Source organism: Mus musculus, chromosome 11 (assembly GCF_000001635.26).
Source record: "Mus musculus strain C57BL/6J chromosome 11, GRCm38.p6 C57BL/6J".
Taxonomy (NCBI): domain Eukaryota; kingdom Metazoa; phylum Chordata; class Mammalia; order Rodentia; family Muridae; genus Mus; species Mus musculus.
Window position 1 is genome coordinate 32,286,762 of NC_000077.6, and position 25,747 is coordinate 32,312,508.

The 25,747-nt window shown below is 48.1% G+C and overlaps 3 protein-coding genes and 1 long non-coding RNA gene across 8 annotated transcripts; all 4 read left to right on the forward strand.

The window, feature by feature from the left end:
• Window positions 1-202: 202 nt before the first annotated feature.
• On the forward strand, window positions 203-1,151 carry Hbq1b (hemoglobin, theta 1B). The gene is made up of 3 exons (NM_001033981.3): window positions 203-346; window positions 442-646; window positions 753-1,151. The coding sequence occupies exons 1-3, from the start codon at window positions 252-254 to the stop codon at window positions 879-881; spliced, it is 429 nt and encodes a 142-aa protein (NP_001029153.1). The 5' UTR covers window positions 203-251; the 3' UTR covers window positions 882-1,151.
• Window positions 1,152-9,730: 8,579 nt separating this feature from the next.
• Window positions 9,731-10,549, forward strand: Hba-a2 (hemoglobin alpha, adult chain 2). The gene is made up of 3 exons (NM_001083955.1): window positions 9,731-9,857; window positions 9,980-10,184; window positions 10,319-10,549. Exons 1-3 carry the CDS (start codon window positions 9,763-9,765, stop codon window positions 10,445-10,447), a joined length of 429 nt encoding a protein of 142 aa, NP_001077424.1. The 5' UTR covers window positions 9,731-9,762; the 3' UTR covers window positions 10,448-10,549.
• A 2,758-nt stretch (window positions 10,550-13,307) lies between these two features.
• On the forward strand, window positions 13,308-14,112 carry Hbq1a (hemoglobin, theta 1A). Its single transcript, NM_175000.2, has 3 exons — window positions 13,308-13,451; window positions 13,547-13,751; window positions 13,858-14,112. The coding sequence occupies exons 1-3, from the start codon at window positions 13,357-13,359 to the stop codon at window positions 13,993-13,995; spliced, it is 438 nt and encodes a 145-aa protein (NP_778165.1). The 5' UTR covers window positions 13,308-13,356; the 3' UTR covers window positions 13,996-14,112.
• Window positions 14,113-18,187: 4,075 nt separating this feature from the next.
• Window positions 18,188-25,472, forward strand: Gm46275. 5 transcript variants are annotated; one of them, XR_001780176.1, is made up of 4 exons: window positions 18,188-18,450; window positions 22,517-22,586; window positions 22,840-23,562; window positions 24,475-25,472. It is a non-coding gene; the product is annotated as a predicted gene, 46275 (long non-coding RNA). The 5 variants fall into 5 exon arrangements; XR_001780178.1 differs by lacking the exon at window positions 24,475-25,472 and having other exon boundaries at window positions 22,840-22,963; window positions 23,456-23,586; XR_001780179.1 differs by lacking the exon at window positions 24,475-25,472 and having other exon boundaries at window positions 22,840-22,938; window positions 23,456-23,586.
• The last annotated feature ends 275 nt before the right edge of the window (window positions 25,473-25,747 follow it).

The window sequence follows — 25,747 nt, forward strand, 5'->3', positions numbered from 1 at the left end:
ACAGTGCCAAATGAACACTAAAATCCATTGTAATCGATAGTACATATTATATGCCAATGTGCATGCAGTAAACACTTTAAAATGTAAGGCGTGGAGGGGGAGCCCAGGGAAACAGAGGGCTCAAAGCTGAACCAGAATCTGTGAACACCTAGGCATCCTGGAACGATGCAGCGCCCCCTGGCGGCCTCTTGTGTTTCAGGACGTCTTTGAGCTCAGCCAGCGGGCAGAGCGCAAGGCTCAGTTCACTGAAGATGGCTCGGTCCCAGGATGATCAGTGGCTGGTCCTTGCGCTCTGGAAGAAGATGGGCAGCAATGTCGGAATCTACGCGACCGAGGCTTTGGAGAGGTACGCCCTCGGGCTCATCTTCCAACGGACTGCGGGGCGAAGACCGGCTCTCTGTACCTCCGGGTCCGGCTGAGCCCAACCCTGTTTTCCTACAGGACCTTCGTGGCTTTCCCCTCCACCAAAACCTACTTCCCACACTTGGACCTGAGGCCAGGCTCTAGCCAGGTTAAAGCCCATGCCCAAAAGGTGGCCGATGCACTGACTCTCGCTACCCAGCACCTGGACGACCTGCCTGCTTCTCTGTCTGCTCTCAGTGATCTACATGCGCACAAGCTCTGTGTGGACCCTGCTAACTTCCAGGTGAGTCCTGTATTGAGCTCACCCCGGGTTGCTGGAGATGTGGGTCCCTTCAAGGCTTGGTGTAGGGGAGAAATTAAGGCAAGGCGTGGCGGTTCTCTTTCTTCAGTTCTTCAGCCACTGTCTGCTGGTGACTCTCGCCAGGCACTATCCTGGAGACTTCAGCCCAGAGATGCATGCCTCCTTGGACAAGTTTCTGGGTCACGTGACTTCGGCACTGGTCTCCAAATATCGCTGAATTGGGGATACAGGGTTCTATAGTCTCCACCCATGCCCTTCCTAAAGCTCACAATGTTTGAGTAAACCTCCCCAGGGCTGCATTGTTGTCCTGGACGCAGAGGGGCACGAGAGAAATATACTCCCCGCGTCCAGTACTCCTAAACAAGGTTCCAAGAGACTGAAAGTACAGATAAGCTGGTGTCTCAGATCTCATATGGGAGGCAGCCATCCCTTGTTTGTATTGTTTTATTGTGTTTTTGCCTTTGAGATAAATTTCATGTTCTCATGTAACCCAGGCTGGTCTCTCAAATCCATACTAAAAAATAGGTTGGTTTTGAACTCCTGATCCTTCTGTTTCCACCCCTTTCTCCAAACCATCCCCCAATCCCCACCCACCTTGGTTTACCTACCATACCTGGCTCCAGAGTGGCTCTTTCTCTTTCTTTCTTTCTTTCTTTCTTTCTTTCTTTCTTTCTTTCTTTCTTTCTTTCTTTCTTTCTTTCTTTCTTTCTTCCTTCCTTCCTTCCTTTCTTTCTTTCTTTCTTTCTTTCTTTCTTTCGGTTTATTTATTTTATGTATATGAGTACACAGTCGCTGTCTTCAGACACACCAGAAAAAAGCATAAGATCTCATTACAGATGGCTGTGAGCCACCATGTGCTTGCTGGGAATTGAACTCAGGACCTCCAAAAGAGTAGTCAATGCTCTTAACCACTGAGCCATCTCTTCAACCTGGGTTCTTTTTATTTTTATTTGACCTTTTGTTTGTTTGTGTTCTGTGTTTGAGATGGGAAGGGGGGGGGGTCTCCTGTGTCAAAGTGCTCCAAGCTGCACAAATTGTAGCTAACTAGGAAAGAGACATGCCCACAGTGAATGAACTGGCTCTCGCTGCCTAGCGAGAACAGAGTAGAAAGGAAGGCTTTATAGACCACACTTCCAAAGGGTCATGGGTTGGGTGGTACCAGGAGTCCCACTGCAGCTGGAGGATCAGTCCTAGCACCTTCACATATTCTCAAGCAACAGAGGAAGCTCAGGGGTCTCCGCTGTTGGGTCCTATGACATCGAGGTACAAATCCATGCCTTTAGCCTTGGCCACATCAGTTACAGAACTGTGGCTTTGTCTCTCAGAAAGGTGATGGAAACTGAGGGCACAAGTCAGCATAAGTGACAATGTTCAAAACAATGGTGTGTGCCCCCCAGTCATCACCCTCTCCTGGGCTTCCACTCTGGTCATTCTCTAGACTCTGCTCAGATCCAGATGGGTTAGGCCTGGTCCTATTTGCAAGGCAGTCACCTGCCTGGATCCACATGGGATTCACAGTATTGATAATGCTGAATGAGGGTGTCAGTGGATGTCCAGGACACACTGGGCACTGTCCTAGAGACATTTAATCATTGAACTGCTGCCTGCCCAACCCTGCCATGCCCAGGGTATGTGTATTAGGGACTTCAGTGTCAGGAGGTCTGGAGTTAAAGCACTGTATGCCAGACTCAATATCTTAGAATAAGGTTTGTCTAGCACCAAAGCCTGTCGTGTAGAAAGGTGGCACTGGGCCCTCCAATCCTACCTTCAGTGGACTTCAGAGAAGGCAGGTAGTTTCTTCTGGCTGCTTAAGGTCTATCATATTCATGGCAAAAAAAAAAAAAAAAAAAAAAAAACTGATTTTTTTAACCTGCACATTGGCTACCTCTCAGGCTAAGGAACATGCCCTGAACATCCATTAGTCAGGCCTTCAGTTCTTTCTGGACATGAGGCAAACTGTCCGGTATGAGAAAGTAGAAGGAGCTGTGAGATCATCTCCTACTATGGCACATGCATGACAAACTTCTATGACATGGGAAAAACACTGACAGAGTGGACTCCCCCCCACCCGCCATCATTGAGCAGGCTTACATCCAATTAGGCAGCTGTTGGTTACTGCCAAGAATGAGTACCCCTACCCTCCCGCCCCCAGGCATATCTCGCCATGCTGGTCATTGCTCTGGTTCATAGCAGGGAGAGCTTTGTAGAACCATTGGTTGCACGCCTCCCTCGGCACTTTGCATAGCACCTTTCTGTACAATGAAGGCCAGTCGTCAGTGAGGAAGCCTTCAGGTCAGATCCAGCATGAGTCTTTTGAGTCCCATGTCCAAAGCGCAAGGTGTCTCCATCACTAAGGACTTCCCTTAACTCTCTGGGAGACAGAAAAACGGAAAAGCAAGAGCGCATGTTGTTTTTGGAGTCTCTCAGATTCCCTTGACCAGCAGCTCACAGGGGACTTCTCCTGCCTGCTACTGGGTATGTTTTAGACAGTTGTCCTGGTTAGGGTTCTATTGCTGTGATAAAACCTCATGACCAGAAGTGACTTGGGGTGGGGGAAGCATTTATTTAATCTTACAGCTGTAAATTAGAAAAGACACGAGAATTCAGGGCAAAACACAAGGCAGGAAGGAGCCTGACCGGGGAAATGAGATAGAGGTCTTGGGGAAGTACTGCTCCATGTCTTGTTTTTATGGCTTATTCACCAAATTTACTAAATAGGATTAACTGATGTTCCTAACACACAGTGGGGACTAGTAAGCACTACATTCACCCAAAGTCACCAAGAGTCCGAACTCATCTACAGATACAGTTCTATGTCGACAGCACAAACTTCGATGTAGATACTCACATAGAGTCAAACGTGCAGAAGAGGGGGTCGGAGAAAAGACTCAGCAGGAAGAGCATGTAATGCTTTTGCAGAGGGCCTGGGTTCAGTTCCCAGAACTGAACATCAGATGCTAATAACCACCTATGATGGCAGCTTCAAGTAGATTGATTGGGGACTGGAAAGATGGCTCAGTGGTCAAGAGCACTGTCTGCTCTTCCAGACACCCAGAGTTCAATTTCCAGCAACCACAGGTGGCTCACAACAATCTGTAATGGTGACCAATGTACTCTTCTAGTGTGTGTCTGATGACAGCTGCCGTTTACCCAAATGAATAATAAATAAATAAATCTTTTTAAAAAGGAGATTGATTGATTCCATGTTGTCTTCAGTACTCCACAGGCACCAGCATTCACACATGCACAGATGGACACTAAAACTGATGGGTAGTTCTTACAGTTATCTCTACTGATCTGGAACAAGCCATGTAGATAAGGCTGGCTTGAAATTCTTTCTATATATAATTATTTATTTATTTATTTATTTATTTATTTTGGTTTTTCGAGGCAGGGTTTCTCTGTGTAGACCTGGCTGTCCTGGAACTCACTTTGTAGACCAGGCTGGCCTCGAACTCAGAAATCCACCTGCCTCTGCCTCCCAAGTGCTGGGATTAAAGGCTTGCTCCACCACCGCCGGGCTTAATTTTATATTTTTTACCTGTATGGATGTTTTGCATGTTGTGTCCTTGCAGTCTAGAAGCTGGTGCTACAGACATAGACCCATTTCTGTACATAAGTTTAGAAGCTTGGTAACTTTGGATTAATACGTTAGATTCCCCTGGAGCTCAAGATGAGATGGTTATGAGTTGTCATGGGGGTTCTGGAAATCAAACCCAAGTCCTGTGGGAAAGCAGCCAGCGGTCCTAGGCTCTGAACCATCTCTGCAGCCCTGGCTGTCACACATTGTAAAACAAAACAGGGCAATGTGTGGTAGAATACGTCTTTAATCCAGCATCTTGAAGACAGAGGCTGGTGGATCTCTGTGAGTTCAAGACCACAGTATTCCACACAGTGAGTACTAAACCCAACAAGGGCTCTTGTTGAGGCCTTGCCTCAAAATTAAAATTAAAGAAATAAATAAACAAGGAAGGCTGGAGTGTTGCAGGGAAATCTGATGCCTCTGGCTTCTACTCTTCCACTGACAACTTCACAAAGGCATTGTGTGTGTGTGTGTGTGTGTGTGTGTGTGTGTAGTCCTGGCTGTCCTGGAACTCACTCTGTAGACCAGGCTGGCCTTGAACTCAGAAATTCGCCTGCTTCAGTCTCCCAAGTGCTGAGATTAAAGGCGCGCGCCACCACTGCCGGGCAGATAAAATCATCTTTAATTGTTTTATGTGTATGGATGTTTTGCCTGCTTGTGGCTGCACACCAAGTTTGTGCCTGGTGACCATAGAGGTCAGAAGAGTGTGTCAGGTCTCCAGGAACTGGAGTTATACATAGTTATGAGCCACCACTGTAGGTTCTGCAAACTGAATCCAGGTCCTCCACAAGAGCAGCAAGTGCTCTAAACAGCCATCCATACACAAAAACCAATACATACACATACACATATACCCATACCCAGACCCAGACACACATACACACACAGACACACACACAGACATACACACAGACACACACACATATACATAAACACATATAGGGGGAGGGGGGGGAGATTTCTCTGTATGACTTCCTGACTGTCCTGGAACTCAATTTTACACTAGCCTAGCCCGGAACTCACCAAGATCCACTTACCTCTGCGTTCTAATCTTCTGTATTCAGATTAAAACCTTCAGCCACTACAACCAGCTATATATTCTTTAGTTAAATAAATCTCTAAAAAAATAATGAGGTAAACTTCAGGAACAAATAGCATATGACAAAAATCTTATCAAAGTAAATGGAAAGGGATGGGTGTGCTTTCACGTTTTTAATCAGAGCATCCCAAGGCAGGAGTAGAGAGATCGCTGTCAGTTCAGGACCTGCCTGGTCTACAGAGCAAGTTCCAAGCCAGGGAGACTCTGTCTTTAAAAACAAACATAAACAGTGAGTGTATATTTGTGTACTGCATCCTCGACTAGCCCAGCAATGTTGCCTGTGCAGGCGCGGGCTGGGGAAAGATGGGGGTAGTAGCTTCGGTCTGAATGCAAGTGCTGTTAAGCAGCAGGCTGCTGTAAGATGCAGCTGGTCAGAAAGGAGTCTGAGCTCTGGTCTCGGGCACAGAAGCTTCCCTCCTGAGATTTCCCTCTGCTTCCCTGGCTCTTAGCAGCATCCAGAAATATCCTTGTCCTGGCTTGAAGGCCACTGGCTCCAGGCTGGCATCCCAGTCTGCCTGGCTAGTGTATTCTAGAACATGATCTAACTTTCCAGGCTTTTCTCAGAAGGAGCCAGTGTAAGTTGCAGTGGATACAGCTTCCCGGGAGGTGGCAAACACCACATTCACTGTACCACGTTCCCTAGTTTCTGGGCAAGGACTGCTCTGAACCCCTAGGTAGTTCCTTCCTCTCCCTGTAGACTTCTTTCCTTACAGCCGAATCATGTTCATTATATTTTTGATTATGTGCATAAATGTTTCTATGTAGGCCGTGTGTGTGTGTGTGTGTGTGTGTGTGTGTGTGTGTGTACCACGAAGGTCACAAGTGGGGTGTCAAATCTCCAGAAGCTGGAGCTACTGTCACAGGTAGCTCTGATCCACCTCATTTGAGTCTGGGGAACCAAACACAGGCCCTCAGAAAGGGCAGCAAGCATCCTTCAGTGCTGAGTCATCTCTGCAGCCACCTCCTTTTTTTTTTTTTTTTTTTGAGACAGGGTTTCTCTGTGTAGCCCTGGCTGTCCTGGAACTCACTCTGTAGACCAGGCTGGCCTCAAACTCAGAAATCTGCCTGTCTCTGCCTCCCAAGTGCTGGGATTAAAGGCGTGTGCCACCACTGCCCGGCCCTAGCCACCTCCTTTTTATTTGTGTGTAGAAAAACACATAAGAAAAAAGCTAAATTGAGCAGTGGTGGTGCATGCCTTTAATCCCAGCACTCGAGAGGCAGAGACAGGCAGATTTCTGAATTAGAGGCCAGCCTGGTCTACAGAGTGAGTTCCAGGACAGCCAGAGCTATGTAGAGAAACCCTGTCTGGAAAAAAAAAAGAGAGAGAGAAAGAAAGAAAGAAAGAAAGAAAGAGAGAGAGAGAGAGAGAGAGAGAGAGAGAGAGAGAGAGAGAGAGAGAAAGAAAGAAAGAAAGAAAGAAAGGAAGGAAGGAAGGAAAAAGGAAGGAAGGAAGGAAGGAAGGAAGGAAGGAAGGAAGGAAGGAAGGAAGGAAGGAAGGAAGAAGCTGAAGTCCACCCAGGCTTTCACACCCTTTTGTGTTATCAGTAGGAAGAGTCACTCTGTCATATCGCTCTACCCAGAAAAGGCAGAAGTAAACGTTGGGAATGAGCCCAGTGTCTTCACTCAGTGTAAACAAAGATGACTCTGAAGGGAAGGAGGGTTGAAGGAAGGGAGGAAGAGAGAAAGGGAGGATGGTGTGTGGAGGACAGGAGAGGAGGGCGGTAAGGAGTGCAGGAGGGATAGGGAGAAGAAAGGAGAGAAGAGTGAGGAGGGAAAAGGAAGGTGAGAAGGAGAGGAATTTGACTGCTTTATGACTAAGACACCATGTAAGAATCTCAAGGAGGAGAGACTCAAACAGTATCCAGAAAGAGGGGAGCCCTTCCCTGAAACTCCACCCCCAAGGAGCAGCCCACCACCTCTACCACAGCCAGGGGCAGCCATTCCTTCTACCTCTAAGTCCCCCAACATCTTATCCTTCTTGTCCTCAGAGCCAGTACGAAGCCTGAGTTGGGGGTTGCATAGACGTTAGGCACAGACTAGGCGAAATGATGCGGGACAGTTCGGCCAAAGGCTGAGCTTCTGTGCCCCAGACAAAGGCCCAAGTTTTCTTTCCAGACACCTGTCTCTAGGGGAGCAGGAGCAGGAAAGGGGACGAACCATCTGAACCTAAGGCTGGGGTCAGTGAACAAGGTGATGCCAGCTCACCATGGACACTACCCTGCGGTGTAAGCTGGAAGTAGCCAAGGATGTGGCCAAGCTGAGAGTTGATGCCCTCACACATGCCCACCCTACCTAGATATAAATTGCCCAGTTCTGTGTGCATCCAGCAATCTGGTACTGAAGCACACTCTAGTAATGAGCCCACTAGGGTACTTACTAAAGAAGATAAGTCCTGATCAGGACAAACAGTACCTATGTTAGCACAGAAGCCCTGGAGAGGCAAGGGAACCTTTCTGCCCTGCCCAGTCTCCAGAGGGCAAAGCTGCCCTTCCCTCATCCTCTGCCCCTGAACTTTATTCTTTCTGAAGACACTCCACAGTTTTGCCTCCTACAAGACCTACTTCCTTAACTAAGACATGAGTCCCTCTCTGCCCTGGTAGCAGCCCAAGGCAAGAGGTGGCATATACATTCAACAACTGGGCAGGCCACCTAGGTAACATTTGCACTGTCATGTCAGCCCAGAGTTTCCTCCTGTCCAGGCGCTACATGAGGACCCCATCAACCCTGAGGTGACTGGTGGCTGGGCAGGGGAGTGAGCAGGGCTCTGAGGTATTGTTGGTCCTTCACCTAATACGAGAGAACCTCCTGTGGTGTATACAGCCACTGACCCATGTTTCCTTTCCCCATAGTTCCTGAGCCAAGCATGCTCAGTACAAGCATGATCAAGTAACAACCGGATTTATCCACCCCTGAGGTTCACACCTCCACGGACAAGCTTTTTGCTGCTGTGAAGACAGTACTAACCTCCAGGTACCATAAATCTCAGACTTGTAACACAGCCCTCATTCTTTGGCTCATGGCCACGCCCTGCATCCAGTAATACACCTGCACCTCTTAGTATGAGTAACGGGTATGTATATGTGAGTTGTCTGTGTTCATGACATGCCAATAGAGAGTATAGTCAAAAGTCCTGTCCCAGGGACCTTTCTGAAGCTGCATTAAGGGAGAAGAGCATACAACATAGATCACAGAAGAACAGTTTTCCACACATAAGAGGAAGAAAAGATATAGGTGGAAGGGGAGGGGAAGAGAAAAAGAAAATTGAGAGAAAAAAGAAAAAGAGAGTGAATGAATAGCTAATTAGATCGCCCATACACATTTTGTTGTTGTTGTTGTTATTGTTGTTGTTATTTCGTTTAGGAAGTTGGTCCCTCTACTGTCTCCCTCACCCAAGCCAAGAAGGTTAGAACTGAGCCCAGGACTTTCAACTGACCACTACCTCTTGCTCTTATAGTCTATTTATTTTTGTAGTGCTAGGGACTGAAGCCAGAACCTTCCTCATGCAAAGCGAACATTCCACTATTCACTTACATCCCAGCTTCTGTGTTATTGTTTGCTTTTGTTATAAACATGAGGTCTCTCTTTGCAGAAGCTGACCTTAAACTACTGGGCTCAAGCAATCTTCCTGCCTCAGCCTACCAGGACCTGAGGCTCTCCATATGTGTCACCAAAACCAGCTCAGAGCATTTCCTTATTGATCCATGGTAGCACAGGGCAGCTAAGATGCAAGTCTGAAGGAGGAGTCTGGCGAGCTGCTCCTGCAGTTCCCTGGACCCAGAAAGATGAGCTAGCAGATTCACTTGAGCCAAAGGATTCCAGGCCAGCCTGGAAACTAGAGCAAGACCTGCTCACATAAAAAGAGGAAAAGGAGAAAGAGGGAAAAGACAAGAAAGGAGGAGCCAGGGGAGGAGACAGTGGACAAAGAGGAAGAGAGAGGAAAGAGGGGAGAAAAGAGAGAAAGAGAGTGTCTCTATGGGGTGCTAGCATCTTATCCTTCTTTATCTCATATCCAGGGGCTGGGGCTGAGGCCAGAAAGGAAAGTGTGAAACAGGGACCCAGAGGGAGAGGTGGGGGGATGGGCGCTGCTCAGTTTGGTTTGAGGGACTTGCTTCTCTGACCAAGGTAGGAGGATACTAACTTCTTCCCAAACTGCCATCACTGGAGACGTAGTAAGGGGTAAGAAGTGTGTCCGGGCAACTGATAAGGATTCCCTGCACCCAGGGGAAGCACAACCCAGCCCCAGAATCTCAGGGGCCCTAACAAGTTTTACTGGGTAGAGCAAGCACAAACCAGCCAATGAGAACTGCTCCAAGGGCGTGTCCACCCTGCCTGGAGGACACGCCCTTGGAGGGCATATAAGTGCTACTTGCTGCAGGTCCAAGACACTTCTGATTCTGACAGACTCAGGAAGAAACCATGGTGCTCTCTGGGGAAGACAAAAGCAACATCAAGGCTGCCTGGGGGAAGATTGGTGGCCATGGTGCTGAATATGGAGCTGAAGCCCTGGAAAGGTGAGAACAGGACCTTGATCTGTAAGGATCACAGGATCCAATATGGACCTGGCACTCGCTCAGTGGGCAGCTTCTAACTATGCTTTTCTGTGACCTCAACTTCTCTTCTCTCCTTCTCCCAGGATGTTTGCTAGCTTCCCCACCACCAAGACCTACTTCCCTCACTTTGATGTAAGCCACGGCTCTGCCCAGGTCAAGGGTCACGGCAAGAAGGTCGCCGATGCTCTGGCCAATGCTGCAGGCCACCTCGATGACCTGCCCGGTGCCCTGTCTGCTCTGAGCGACCTGCATGCCCACAAGCTGCGTGTGGATCCCGTCAACTTCAAGGTATGCGCTGGGACCTGGCAGGCGGCATCTGGGACCCCTAGGAAGGGCTTGGGGGTCCTCGTGCCCAAGGCAGGGAACATAGTGGTCCCAGGAAGGGGAGCAGAGGCATCAGGGTGTCCACTTTGTCTCCGCAGCTCCTGAGCCACTGCCTGCTGGTGACCTTGGCTAGCCACCACCCTGCCGATTTCACCCCCGCGGTGCATGCCTCTCTGGATAAATTCCTTGCCTCTGTGAGCACCGTGCTGACCTCCAAGTACCGTTAAGCTGCCTTCTGCGGGGCTTGCCTTCTGGCCATGCCCTTCTTCTCTCCCTTGCACCTGTACCTCTTGGTCTTTGAATAAAGCCTGAGTAGGAAGAAGCCTGCATGCCTGGTTCTCTGCGTCTGCAAAGGTGTCATGTTTAGTGTGGGGACGCTTCTAGCTCATTTAGCCATGGGGCAGTAAAGACAAGGTTCAGAGCAAAAAGCATAATTGGATGCCTACACACACACATATGTCTTCTGAGTCTGGGCAGCAGTCCCTCCCAAGCCCTCCACTGACAGCCATGTGTCTTCTCCTTGAGCCAAAGAAGCCAAAGATCGTCTTTGGAGGGTCCTTATCACAGGCCCTCTCAGGGAGTGAACTCCTTAATGTCGCTGGTACTCCAGTGTGGGATCTACTAGAAAAACAGTGAAAAATAGACATCACATGAGCATGTGGGTAGGCAATGGGTAACTCATATAAAAATGCCTGCTCTTGTCCTCTTTCTTCCTTCCTTCCTTTCATCCTTCCTTCCTTCCTCCCTCCCTCCCTCCCTCCCTCCCTCCCTCCCTCCCTCTCTCTCTCTCTCTCTCTCTCTCTCTTTCTTTCTTTCTTTCTTTCTTTCTTTCTCCTTTCTTTCTTTCTTTCTTTCTCCTTTCTCTCTTTCTTTCTTCTCTTCTCTCTCTCTCTCTCTCTCTCTCTCTCTCTGTCTCTCTCTCTCTCTCTCTTTCTTCCATTTTTTCTTTCAGATAAGGCTTCATGTAGCACAGTCTGGCCTCAAAAACTTTTATATAGATAAGGATGCCCTGAAACTCTTGATCCTCTTGTTTCTACCCCATGAGTGCTGGGTTTTTGATATGTGCCTTCATGTCCAGTTTATGCATTGCTTGGGAACTGAACTAAGGCTAGTATATGTACTTACATACATACATACATACATACATACACAAGCATTCTACTAACTGAGGTACATTTGTACCCCTACATGAGAATATTCTTCAGCTATTTAGAGCAAAGTGTAAATTTTTTATACAATGTGTCTGATCCTTAAAAAAAAAAAAGTCAAGTGGAAGAAACCAACAGAACAAATGTCACACAGTGCATAGCTTCATGTTTGTAAAATATCAAAACTGGGGGAATCTGTAGCGACAGTATGTAGCCTCCTGGTTGACAGAGCCTTTTGGTGGAGGTTGGATGGTTACAGGTAGTGGGCTAGAGGTTTTATTTCAGTTAGTAAAAGTTCTGAAAATGCATAGTAGTGAAGACTGCACAAGCTTGTGGATGAAGGTGATGTCATTGAGGTGTACAAATCCAGGATTGCTATAATGCACAGGGCTTTGTTCCACATAGTTCTAGTTCCAGAACTTGGGAGCCTGAACATAGTCACACACACACACACACAAGAATAGAATCTTTTTAAAAAATACTTATTTATTTATTACATGTAAGTACACTGTAGCTGTCTTTAGACACCCCAGAAGAGGGCATCAGATATCATTGCAGATGATTGTGAGCCACCATGTGGTTGCTTGGATTTGAACTCATGACCTTTGAAAGAACAGTCAGTGCTCTTAACCAATGAGCCATCTCTCCAGCTCTCCCTCCCCCTTTTTAAAGAACAGAATCTTTAGTGTACTGATGTTATACTCACCAAGAGTGTTTCGTAGATTCTTGCTGTCATCACTGAAATATATAATACGCACTCTTAAGTTCATTGTCCCAAAAGGAATTTTCCCTATGACCCAGGCATATAATATTTTTCATCTACTTAATTCTCACAGCTCTGATAAGAATATATTTTTGAAACAGACTTAGATTTTATTTATTTGAAGAATTATTTATTCATTTTAACTATGTAAGTACACTGTAGCAGTTTTCAGACAAACCAGAAGAGGGCATCAGATAGTTTTGAGCCACCATGTAATTCTTGGTAATTGAACCCAGGACCTCTGGATGAGCAGTCCCATCTTCTTAACCACTGAGCCATCTCTCCAGCCCCCACAGTTGGAATGTATTAAAGGGGATTTTTATCTGAAGTGGTTTAGGCAGAGTCAGGGTCTCATTATGTAGCACTGCTGGCCTGGAGTTCCATATGTAGGCCAGGATGGTCCTGAACTCACAGACATCCTTTTACATCTGCCTCCAAGTGCTAAGATTAACCTGTACCTGTGCCACAAGACCCAGATTAAAAGGGATTTTTAATGTAGATTTAAATTTCCTTCATTTTATTTCACACGTGTGGGTGTTTGGGCTGCATGGATATCTGTGCATCTCTTGTATGACTGTGGAAGACAGAAGAGGGCTTGGATCTACCTGACCTGAATTTACAGGCAAATGTGAGCAGGCATGTTTGTGCTGTGAACCAAAGCCAGGTACTCTGGGAGAGCAGTTAGTACTCTCAACTGCTGAGCCATTTCTCCATCCCCTTTAAATGTAGATTTAACTATGATATTTAACGAAAGGAGACGTGCTCCGGGAGAGAGAGAGAGAGAGAGAGAGAGAGAGAGAGAGAGAGAGAGAGAGAGAGAGAGAGAGAGAGAGAGAGAGAGAGAGAGAGAGAGAGAGAAGACCAAGTATGGGTATGGGCTCCTGACAAGAGAATTACACTCAGTCCTTTTCAATAATGAATAAGAAAGGAAAATCTGTGAAGTTTCCGAAGGACTCGGGAAGCAGGACGAGCTGACAGTGCCATATGGACACTAAAATCCATTGTAATCGATAGTACATATTAGATGCCAATGTGCATGTAGTAAACACTTTAAAATGAAAGGCTTGGAGAGGGAGCCCAGGGAAACAGAGGGCTCAAAGCTGAACCAGAATCTGTGAACACCTAGGCATCCTGGAACGATGCAGCGCCCCCTGGCGGCCTCTTGTGTTTCAGGACATCTTTGAGCTCAGCCAGGGGGCAGAGCGCAAGGCTCAGTTCATTGAAGATGGCTCGGTCCCAGGATGATCAGTGGCTGGTCCTTGCGCTCTGGAAGAAGATGGGCAGCAATGTCGGAATCTACACGACCGAGGCCTTGGAGAGGTACGCCCTCGGGTTCATCTTCCAACGGACTGCGGGGCGAAGACGGGCTCTCTGTACCTCCGGGTCCGGCTGAGCCCAACCCTGTTTTCCTATAGGACCTTCGTGGCTTTCCCCTCCACCAAAACCTACTTCCCACACTTGGACCTGAGGCCAGGCTCTAGCCAGGTTAAAGCCCATGCCCAAAAGGTGGCCGATGCACTGACTCTCGCTACCCAGCACCTGGACGACCTGCCTGCTTCTCTGTCTGCTCTCAGTGATCTACATGCGCACAAGCTCTGTGTGGACCCTGCTAACTTCCAGGTGAGTCCTGTATTGAGCTCTCCCCGGGTTGCTGGAGATGTGGGTCCCTTCAAGGCTTGGTGTAGGGAAGAAATTAATGCAAGGCGGGGCGGTTCTCTTTCTTCAGTTCTTCAGCTGCTGTCTGCTGGTGACTCTCGCCAGGCACTATCCTGGAGACTTCAGCGGCGAAAAAGATGCATGTCTCCTTGGACACGTGTCTGGGTCATGTGACTTTTGCACTGGACTTCAAGTAATGCTGAATTGAGGAAGCAGGGCAGCTTATTCTCCAGTCATGCCCTTCCTAAAGCTTACAATGTTTGAGTAAACTTCCCCAGGGCTGCATTGCCTCTGTGCATGTGTGCCTGGTGTGTGATGCTGCTGTACATTTGAGCCTGGTGTGTCATGCCTCGGTGTATGTATGATAGGTGTTTGATAATGCTGTACATGTGTGCCTGATGTGTGATGCTGCTGTACATGTGTTCTTTGGTTGTGATGCCACTTTTTATTTATGATTAGTGTGTGATGCTTCTGTCCATGTATGCCTGGTGTGTGATGTGTCCGTACATGTGTATATGTGTGCCTGGTGTGTGATACCGCTGTACATGTGTACCTGATATATGATGCCACTGTACATGTGTAACTTGTATGTGATGCTTCTGTAATGTGTGCCTGGTGTGGTATGCCGCTGTACATGTGAATATGGTGTGTGATGCCAATTTACAGGTTTTCCTAGTTGTGATGTCACTGTATATGTGTGACTGGTGTGTGATGCTAATATACATGTGTGCTTGGCATGTAGTGCTATTGTACATGTGTGTCTGGTGTGTGTGGCTGCTGTACATGTGAGCCTGATGTATGATACTGCTGTACATGTGTTTATGGGGTTTTATGCCACTGTATAATATGACTGGTATATGATACCTCTATACATGTGTGCCTGGTGTGTGATGCCTTTGTACATGTGTGTCTGGTGTATGATGCTGCTGTACATGTTTTCTTGCAATTTGATGCCAGTGTATATTTATGATTGGTGGCTGATACCCTTGTGCACATGTACCTGGTGTGTGATTCCACTGTACAATTGTACATGTGTACATGTGCACCTCCTGTTTGATGCTGCTGTACATGTGTGCCTGGTGGGTGATGCCAATGTACTTGTGTGCCTGGTGTGTGATACTGCTGTACATGTGTTCTTGCCTTTGAATGCCACTGTACGTTTATGACTGGTGTGTGGTACCATTGTACATGTTTACCTGGAGTATGATGCTGCTGTACATGTGTACATATGTGCCTAGTGTGTGGTGCTGCTGTACATGTATACCTGGTGTGTGATGCCTCTGTATATGTATGACAGGTGTGTCCCCAAATGCCAAGGTCAGCACAGGTAAGTATAGGCTGATGGACAAGCTGAAGGAGAATATTGGGTTATACCACCTGATTCAGGCATAACCAGACTTTTCTTTGGGAACCATGGGTTGAATTCAAGTGAGGTCTTCTGCTGAGGTCTGAGATGGGTCTGTCCTAGCAATGCCACTAGGATGTTAAGAATGAAGGAGACCCATGGCTGGACCTTACTCAGGCATCCTATAGAAAGCATACACCAGCATTTACGGGTATCCAGGACCCTCATGAATCCGAATCTGACTCTACATCCTTCTACACATGAAGAGGGTTTACACCTGCTCTAGATGGCTCATCCTTTATCTGGCTCTTATCTACTCAATGCAAATGTGGAGGAGACAGTGGCCTGGGGTCTTTTAGGAACAACAGCAAGAAGCAGCCTGTTCAGGTTTGGCACAGACACAGTTATTTTTCTGGATACCTCTGATGCACAGATGGCTGAATCCATGAATTAGGAACTGAAGGACAATAGGCTGACATGCAGTGATGAAGAATGGAGCAACTGCCACCATAGAAAGAAGATGGGCCAGTCTGCGTCACTCCCATGGTGACTGTATTTCTGTGGCTGGAAAATGAAGGGGAGGCTGTACCAGGTGGGGTCCAGGGGAGGCCGTACGGGGTTTGTAGCAGAGACAGACATAGAGAGGGAATCCTCAGGAGGGAATGGAGGGTAGAGAGTCTAGACACAGGCCCTCTGGATACATGAGCGCTTTTGCAGCAGAGAGAACCATTGCAAGTATTTCTAAATTATTGTAGCAATAAAAAATTATTACAGTCTTTTAAAAAAAAACAATACAATACGGCACAATAACTGCTTATGGTGTAGAAGAAATTAGGGTGAGTGAGGTTCCATGAGAGTTCCCTGGGACACTATATTTTCTTCCTATCCTATCCCTGTGACATGGGCATCATTGTCCACCTGTAAAGCTTGGTGTAAGTAAGGCCAAGAGAGATGAAGCAGGCCAGTGCCCATGGCTCCACAGCCAGCAAGCACTGTAGCCCACTTGGAACCTACTTCATTCTGGCTGGAGAAGGTGTCTGGAGTTCCTGTTTTCTGTCACATCTTGCCCTGCTTTCCACAGGACTGAAGTCTTTCCCCTGTGAGGGGAAGCCACACAGCTGTTTTCTCCTGGCAGCTGTGAGGCTGGTCTCCAAGGAGTGAGTACTTGATTGCCAGCCCTGGGCCTTCCAGGAAAGAGTCTGGGAGTTACAGGATCCACCCACCCACACTCTTCCTCTGACATGGGAAAGTAGACCTAGCTTTTTCAAGAGAAAGCCCTGGCTCCGTGCATTTTCCTTTCTTCCCCAAAAGAGGCACCCTCAGGCCTTACCCACTCTCTGGAAGGGTGCTACTGGGCCTGCCAGCATCCTCACTGTTGCTAAGGAGCTCTGCCAGCATCCTCACTGTTGCTAAGGAGCTCTGCTGCTGTGGCTGTGAATCAGCAAGGCCCTACCTATGGACTCCAGGCTTTACCCCTACAGAGTTGGCATACCCAAAACCCAGGAAAGCTGATCCACCATCGTTTTCAAGACAGGAAGGTAGAGGTTCTAAAGGAACCTGTCTAAGGAGGAAACCTGACTAAGGGGAAGTGACTTAGCTGAAAGCCTACTCAGTGCCTCTGCACAATAATGGTTCTTTGAATGGGCTCAATCCCTCTGGTCTCTTGAAGGTTCTAACCACAGAGCTTTGCCTGCCTCCGAGGGTCATCAACTTGGGTGGGACTGACAGAGGTTTGCATGCCTGGTAGATTCCTGATAGGCCCTGAGTTCCAGCATCCATCCCTCTGTGCCTGCTTGTTCTGTTCCTGCTAACCTTGCTCTGAAACACCTAGCCCTGACTGGGACCAAGGCCAAGTACAGGGCCCCAAAACACCCTGCTCCAGATCCCTACTAAGTAATGAAAAGAGGGAAAATGGAGACTGGGGTGGGTGGGTGGGTGTGGCTGGGTGCATCTGGGCCTGGAGAACAGATATCTGTCTCTTGGCAGGTAAGGCTTGGCACTCTTGAACTTGGAGCCCCGACACTTCCTCTATTCACCACACAGCTCAAAGAAAGACTGGTATGTTCTTGCCCATGGCTGTAGACACTGCAAGCATCCCCTGCATCAGCCAGGTGCAGTTGCCTGCCCGGACCGATGACCCCACAGCCTCTTCATTCAGCACAATAAAGAACACTTCCTTCTTTGTTTTTATGCACCATGTTGGGGGACTACTTTGTAATATTCCAGCAGGTAATTTCAAAGGTAGGGCAGAGCAGTGGAAAAACAGTGGGAAATGAGCTACAATGTTTGAAGCAGAGTGATGATGACCGTGGTACGATGCTGATTCCCTCTTTTGTGTGTGGTATGCTTCTCTCTCCCTCCTGCAAAACTCAATGCTCACACTCCGGGTTTGTAGGTCTCCTAGGTGGCCTTTGCCAGTGCTTTCTCTTGGAAACAGATCTCGGCTTCTCTCCACCATTGTGTGACCTCAGGGCTTTCATAGTGACATGCAAATAGCAGACCAGGAGAAAGGAAAATGGCAATCCACTACTTACCCTTTGCGTCCACATTACATTGGTGAGAACTAGTCACATGACAGGCACCGCCACCGTATTCTATGAAGACCTTGTCGGGCAGCTGACTATCTTGGGATGGCTCCAGCCATGTCAAGGGTAATGGCCAAAGGGTTGGGAACAAGGTCTTCAAAGGTATTCCATTACAATAGAATGTTCATTCTCTTGGAGGGAAAGAAGGCAGCAGAGGAAAAGCCTTGGGCCACCAGAGGTCCCCACATCCCCCCTTTAAAACACTGGTGCCCATCACTATGTCCACCCTTCACATCTAAAGTGCCAAAAGATTTGTTTTGCAAAACATTGCTGTTGAGGAGAAATGGGTTCAAGATACACAGATCTCTGAATTATTTCACTGTGTAAAAATTGACCATTATCTCTAAGTTTTCAACTAAGGAGGTGGGGAGTCTCATTTGACTTCTGTCTCTGTGATAAACATGGTGAGCAGGGCCAGATTGGGGTGGGAAGGATCTGGGTTGGGTTGGGTTGGGAAGGATCTGGGTTGGGTTGGGTTGGGTTGGGTTTTCTGCTTACGGATCCATCATTGGGGGAAGCAAAAGCAGGAGCTCGAGGGCGAATTCAGAAGAAACCGAAGCAGGGGCGGCATGGGAGTACTAACTGCTTACTTCCCTAGGTTTGCTACCTTTTTAATACAGCCAGGACCACCCAGCTAGGGATAGTTCTAGCCACATTTGAGGAGACACTCTCACATCAATCAGCAACCAAAAATATGCCCTACAGACGTGTCTGCAATACAGCCTCTGTCCAGGTATGGCTGGGTATGTGTCAAGTTGATTAAAAAATAAAAAAGTTGACAGGCAGAGAGCATGTGTGTGTGTGTGTGTGTGTGTGTGTGTGTGTGTACATACACATGTGTGGTGGCTTGAATACAAATGGCCCTCATAGACTCACATAAGTTGAATACTTAGGCACAAGTCAGTGGACCTACTTGAGAATGATTAGGAGGTCTGGCAGGGAGGAAGTGTATCACTGAGAGGGGGCTTTGAGGCGTCAAAAGGCCTTGGCAGGCCCAGCCTCTCTCTGTCTCTCCTGCCTCTGTCTCTCTGTCTCTCTGTCTTTCTGTCTTTCTCTGTGTGTATGTCTTTGCCTCTCTCTCTCTCTCTCTCTCTCTCTCTCTCTCTCTCTGTATATCTTTGCCTTTCTCTCTCTGTCTCTGTCTCTGTCTCTTCACCTGCTGCCTTTGGATCAGGATGTAAAGTTTCCAGCTACTGGTCTAGCACTATGCCTGTCTGCTTCCACCCCATTGATGTTTATGGACTAAACTTCAGAAACTGTAATTAAGCTCCCAATTAAATCTTTCTTCTATAAGAGTTGTCATAGTCATGGTATCTTCTCACAACAATAGAACCGTAACTAAGATGTGTGTGCATGCATGCACACATATGTGTGCCAGACCACAAGCATGTGCTTTATCACTGAGCTATCCCCTGGGCTCTAGAATATATTCTTAAATCCCTCTTTCCTTATACAAAAGCAGCAGACATTGTACTAGCCTGCCCTTCTTTATACATGTATCTCGAAGACTTTCCTAAGCTAATTACCAGTAGATCTCTTGACTTTGGTCCTGATTTGTCTTTGCTTATATCATCATGTATCTAACCAGTCCATTACTGTTGGAATTTGAGGTCATAAGACTGAGAGGAAGGTGACTGGTCACATAGCCAAGAAGTAGAAAAAAAGAGCTTGTGTTTTGTGACCTTTCTGGGGAGACATGAACAAATGTCTGCTCATCCCAGAGAGATGCCAACAAAAGATCCAGAAACAATTCCATCCAAGTCTTGTTTAATGGGCCACTGAATTTAACTCACAAGAATATGGGCAACTTACAGCTCCTACGACTATAAGAAGAGTCTTTGCCCACAGCAACTCTTTATAACTGGTTTATCAGAGGTAGGGGTGAGAACCTGATGAGTCCTCCTGCACACGTTCTTCTGACTCACGAGCCCTTCTCCCTGCCATGAGGGACTGTCAAAGGACCAGATCTTGTGAGGGTCTTGTGTGGGTGATCAAAGATGCTCTAGTTTCAAATTGGCAATGGCCATGTAACACACAGAGGACTGAGCTCTGCAGCTGCTGGTTTGCAAGGGTTATCCTCCCCCTTTCTCTGTGTATCTCTGTACATCAGCTCCTTGGGAAGGGGCTGCCATGATGGTCAGCTCTCTTGGCCCAGAAAGTCTGAGTCTGAGGTGGTACTCAGTGTTAGGTCAGGAGGATCAGGTCAGTTGAGGCTACTTGGACTGTCGCCTTGGCCCTTCTGCTGAGCCCTACCTGACCCTGGCCATGAAACATGATCTCCTTCCCCCTCAATGACTGTCTATTTCTCCAGGGGAAGGAGACTGGTGGAAGCAATAGGGAGGGGTTCACTTATGGCACTGTCTCATGATTTAGGGGTGGCATATTCTGAATCTGGAAAGTGGCCACTAGAATGGAGAGCTATTGTTCTTTGGTGCAGATGGAGTGCCCAATCTTAGGAAAGAGGTATCAGTCTTTGCTTTCAGGGTTTCAGGAGACAGTGTGTACTCCCATGAGATTAGGGGCGATGTCTTCCATGTATTAGTGGCCTCTAAAAAGTGCCTATGGCAACATCTAGACTCTATGGGATAAGCTGGGCTCAGTGGCTCAGCTAAAGTGACACATTCAAGTAGCCTTCCCAGCAGTCACAGCAGAAGCTTAGGATCTGGCACAGCACAGGGCCATATCTACATCAGTCTGCCAGCTGTGGAGAGATAGTCTCTGAGGATGCTTAGGGGTGGAGAGGGTGAGGATACTGTATGGGGCCCTAAGGAGCTCAGACAGGGGCTATGAGAGACTGGTGATCACAGTAACAAGGCAGGCCCAGAGGCTGTGCAACCCCGGGGCTGAGGGCTGAGCCATGGGTGGCTTCCTAGAGAATGGGACAAAAGAAATCATTTCCCAACTACCAAGAGGAAGCAGGTGGGTGAAGACGGATGCCAGGAAGCAGAGGGCATCCCAAGCCGAGGACAGACAAACATGGAACTGCAAAAGCTTGAGAGAGGCCAGGCACCAGAGGAGAGGACTGACAGTTTGGGAGGCTAAGGAGCCAGCCCAGGTTGTTTGTTGCCCTTTGTCCTGGAAGGACTGGTATCTTCAATAGCTCCAGCTCTGCACTAAGCCTTACCAATGCCCCCCCACCCCCACCCACACACACACACACACTCAGGCAGTAAGGGCAGGAGGTGGCTGTCCCAAGTCTTCTACACTGCCAGACCTCCATATATGTCAACCCTGCCTCTGCAGATACAACCAACCTTGATCAAAAATATTTATGTCCATATGCATCTGTATAAGACATGTAGGGACTCTGAAATATCACCGCTGTCCCCAAAAGCCAGTCTAAGAATAGCTGCATTCACATCTCCTCCATAGGTGCTGTGAGCCATCTAGAGATGGCTTAAAGTATAAGCTACACGCAAACACTATGCTGCTTTTAGTAGACCTGTGGATCTTAGTACCCGTAGGGAGCTTGGGAACCTCCCCTGCCCATACTGAGAAACAACTGCAGAGAAAAGTCACGCAAGGCTGGAAGTGGTGGGCTGAGTCCAAACAGCTGGCCCCAGGGCCCAAGGTAGGGGGTGGGGGACAGGGACTCATGAATAATTGCAGGGTCCTGGGAAGAATGGCTTGGAGGCTGGGTGGAGGGTTTATAGAATCTGAGACAGCAAAGAAAGCCCTGTGGGGGTTGGGAGCAACTCTGGGTGGCCATGCCAGAGACAGACTTAGAACATGGCAGAAGTCAGCTTTGTCAGGGTACTGTTCATGGAGCAGGCCCAGGCTAGGTACCCCAGGGTCTCAAAGAGACCATAGTCATTTTCCTTAGAAGGGACCTAAGGCTATGTTGGCTAGGCAACCCTCAGCTGTGAGGGAAGTTAGGCAAACAGATGTTCCAGCTGCCTGTATTGTCACCCCAGTTAAAGCAGAGTTTTGTTAGCAAGGATGAGCTGGAAGTTGACAGTGTACAGTCTTAGAAAGATCAAGATAGTAGCCCAAATTGACATGAATCAAGAATGACAACTGAGTCTTACATGGACTGTATCCAGGGTCACAGTGAGCACACACACCCACACGTGTATACATATTCACATGCATACACATCCACAAAAGCATGCACACACATGCACATATATACCCAGACACACACCTCCATACACATGCACATTCATACACATACACAGGCATACACACGCACACACATGCATATTCACACACAATGGCATGTGCACACACACACGCACACATGTGCATACACATGCACATACATATACATATACACACTCACACACAGACACGCACACACACATGCACACACATGCATGCACACACATGCATACATTCACATACACATGCACACACACAGACTCACACACACACACATGCACACACATGCATATATTCACATACATAAGCACATGTACACACACACATACTCATCCACGGGCTCAGTGGCTCCCAGGAATCCCAGCAATCTGTTCATGCCCTATTCATTGCCCATTTGTCCTTCCAACCTCCTGGTCCCTGCCCCACCATGACTCTGATGTGTAATTTATTCCCTAGGCTAGCCTGCTTCAATTGCTCCGTTCTTGGCCACAGTCCGCACCCACCCGAAACTTGTTTCTAATTTTTAACTGTGGTCCCTTCCAGAGCTTCTGCCCTCTAGACCTTCATCCCCCACCACTTTCCCAGAAGGTCCCTAAGACCCAAAGGCCAGAGAGACAGAATGACATCATATGTGCTGTGGCCCTCACTGGGCCCCAATTATCCAGCTATTAGTGGAAATGCCTCACATTTTCCCACAGGAAATCACCCTCCCGGTACCCAAATCGACTGCTTCTGGAGATCTTGGCAAAGTCCACAGGCCTAAAAAGTGTGAGTTTCCTCCCCATGGGTCTAACCCTCTCTAGGCTGATTGGTTCTGTCCATACTTCCTGAGTGTGCACGGGGGGGTCAGAGGGAGAGGAGGAGGGAGTGTGCTCTCAACAGGGAGGGGGACAACACCAGCAATAGTGAAGAAAGACATGCCTGACAGTCCACAAACATGCCTCTTCCCCATCCTCTTCCACCTGTGGGACTCGGGGAGAGCAACTCCATGCTCTGGGGATTCTATTGTCTCTTTGATCAGAGCGGACACACCTCATTAAACCCTCTGGACATCTGAAAGACAGCACAGCTTCTGCATCAAGATGAACTGCAGGCCCACGGAACCCAAGGCCACACATGGGTGAGCAGGCCAGTGTCAGGCCTAGGTGAGTGGCACTGGCTCTGGAGTTCAAAGCTATGGAACTGGCCAGACCTGGATAGATGGATGGATGGATGCCAGTCATGCCTGGAGACACGAGATTCCAAATGATCCTGGGCATCTTTCTTGGCTGATAAAAAAAGGAATATTGATCCTTGCTCCAAGCTGCTCTGAAGATCACTGGAGATTCCCCCACCACTGTCTTCCAGGGTTGCAGCCCATGCCTGGCCCATTACTTACTAAGAATTTCCTTTTTTTATGGACTGGTATTGTAGCATATTATTTTAAATTTTGCATGATCATGAAGATATAGCCATAATGGCATGAGCATATAACAACAGGTCACTGTGACAACCCACACAATGGAGTGGGAAGGGAGGCAGAAGAGAGGAAGTGCAGGAGGCCCCTCCCACCAAGCTGCCTCAGGGAGCATCCTGCCCTCCTCACTCCTGTGTTCTGAGGGGAAATGCTGACTGCTGTCTCCTGCCCCACTCCGCAGGAAGCAACCTGGGGAAGAAGCTTGCTCACCTCCTCTGAAGGCCAAAAGACTCCCCGGCACAATTCCCAGTAAATGTGTGCTTCCTGCCCACTCTCCGCCAACTTCAAGTAAATATGACATATGGCACATGACATACTGGCCTTGACACATTGTCCCTGGCAACTGTCCTGAGTCTTTTGACACTGAGTACCAAGATCTGGACATACTCTAAGGCAGTGGTTCTCAACCTCCCTAATGCTGCAACCCTTTAATACAGTTCCTTAGGTTGAGGTGGCCCCCAAACACAAAATTAGTTTTGTGGCTACATCATAACTGTAATTTTGCTACTGTTATGAACCGTAATGCTAAGTATCTGTGTTTTCTGATGGTCTTAGGTGACCCTTGTGAAAGAATTGTTTGATGTCCCCCTCTCTAAAGAGGTCGTCACTCACAGCTTGAGAGCCATTACTGTAAGACCTCTCTAGTTCCCTATTGCACAGAGTGTGCGTATCTCAGCTGTCCAACCACTCATTCATGGCTACCATGGTGTATTTTCAACCACCTCCTCCTAGACATAACCCTCCTCTGCCTGTCCTACATTCTGAGCACCCTGAATTAAGGTATTTGACTTATCTGAATCTAAGCTGCAAGCAGGCAGAACGACAAGACTGACTTATCAAGAGGTTGCTCAAAGAGGTTCTTGTTTCCATTGCCCCCAGGCTGCATTTCATCTGTTGGTCTTGAGTGTGCTCCTCTGGTCTGGACTAGTTTCTGTAGCTCTTGCCTCTGTGCCTTCTGGAAGCTTTCTTGGAATTGCTGCCCTGTGTTTCCTTTTTTCCATATTGTGGTCCCGTGCCAGCCTACAGCTCAGTGCTCAGCTCAGTGCCCTGTTAGAAACTCTACTCCCAGTCCAGATTGTGGACTCCCTGGCCCAGTGACTTCTCCTGGTCAAATAGTCCTTCCAAGTGACCTGTCCTCTTTCCTGAACTGTAGCCCCTGTGGTTTGAACTGTGTCCCTTCTGCTGTTTTCATGGTCACAGACTGTCCTACAGATTCCAGAAGAAGTCCAGAGCATGGGAGGCAGACCTGTGGTTATGATGCCAGAGCTCATCAGCCTCAAGGAAAAGATGCTTTAGTCCCTCCTCCTCATAACTTGCCAGTGGTGCTACAGAGCACGGCCCTCTCTGTCCTCTCCTCCGAGGCCCACCACCTCATCCACTTACAATGCCTTCCCCTGTGAGGCAGACAGGACAGGCTTCATCCCAATCACCAGGAAACCCAGGTCAAGGAGAGGGTATTATTTACCCCAGGTGCCCACACCCAGAAGACAAAGAGTCACAAGGCAATGGGGTCTAATGAATCTCTGGTGAAACTCAGCATTGGCCTAGGGTTCTCTAGTAACTGACTCCTCCTCCAGGAGCACTCCCTAAAGCACGATGCCTCCTCCTGCTTATGTTGTTCCTCAAGGCACTTCACTGTCCTGCCTTCAACCCCTCACTGCCACCCACCCCAAACTAGCGATGTCACCATTCCTGCTGTTGAAAAGCACCTGGAAGCTCCACAAGACTGAGTGACAGCCTCGACAGCGCAGGGCTCCTGAGCGGCAGGAGCTGGGTCCATACTGTGTCAAAGACACCACATCTGCCCCAGCATGTGTCACAGTCCAGCGTGGCTGCCACAGAGATGCAAGGGTCTCCAACCTGGTGACAGTTGATGCCTGTGTGTCCCTTAGGAGAGTGATGCCTGTGCCTCTCATCACAACTCTGAAGTCCCACCCCTTTTGATGCCTTTAGCTTCTTATTGGGCTCCCGGCACTAATCAAAACCTTCCAGCCTATTCTTCCTGCTGAGATAGACAATTTGCTTCAGCACAGACTGGTTGTACCTGCTTCTCTGGGGTTTCTTATAGCTCCTCAAGGCTCTGCCTTAGGCAAGATGAGGGACTTGCTTAGAAACAGTAGCCCTAGCTGGGCATGATGGCGCACGCCTTTAATCCCAGCACTCAGGAGGCAGAGGCAGGCAGATTTCTGAGTTAGAGGCCAGCCTGGTCTACAAAGTGAGTTCCAGGACAGCCAGGGCTATACAGAGAAACCCTGCCTCGAAAAAAAAAAAGAAAGAAAGAAAGAAAGAAAGAAAGAAAGAAAGAAAGAAGGAAGGAAGGAAGGAAGGAAGGAAGGAAGGAAGGAAGGAAGGAAGGAAGGAAGGAAGGAAAGAAAGAAAGAAAGAAAGAAAGAAAGAAAGAAAGAAAGAAAGAAAGAAAGAGAGAGGAGAGAGAGAGAAAGAAACATAGCCCTGAGGTCTCGGGTAGGGAGGT

Bases quoted from the DNA above. Each gene is read 5' to 3' on its own strand.
- Hbq1b (NM_001033981.3), top strand. From the start codon at position 252: ATGGCTCGGTCCCAGGATGATCAGTGGCTGGTCCTTGCGCTCTGGAAG. The intron at 347-441 runs GTACGCCCTCGG...GTTTTCCTACAG, and splicing joins GCGACCGAGGCTTTGGAGAG to GACCTTCGTGGCTTTCCCCT. The intron at 647-752 runs GTGAGTCCTGTA...CTCTTTCTTCAG, and splicing joins TGGACCCTGCTAACTTCCAG to TTCTTCAGCCACTGTCTGCT.
- Hba-a2 (NM_001083955.1), top strand. From the start codon at position 9,763: ATGGTGCTCTCTGGGGAAGACAAAAGCAACATCAAGGCTGCCTGGGGG. The intron at 9,858-9,979 runs GTGAGAACAGGA...TCCTTCTCCCAG, and splicing joins GGAGCTGAAGCCCTGGAAAG to GATGTTTGCTAGCTTCCCCA. The intron at 10,185-10,318 runs GTATGCGCTGGG...TTGTCTCCGCAG, and splicing joins TGGATCCCGTCAACTTCAAG to CTCCTGAGCCACTGCCTGCT.
- Hbq1a (NM_175000.2), top strand. From the start codon at position 13,357: ATGGCTCGGTCCCAGGATGATCAGTGGCTGGTCCTTGCGCTCTGGAAG. The intron at 13,452-13,546 runs GTACGCCCTCGG...GTTTTCCTATAG, and splicing joins ACGACCGAGGCCTTGGAGAG to GACCTTCGTGGCTTTCCCCT. The intron at 13,752-13,857 runs GTGAGTCCTGTA...CTCTTTCTTCAG, and splicing joins TGGACCCTGCTAACTTCCAG to TTCTTCAGCTGCTGTCTGCT.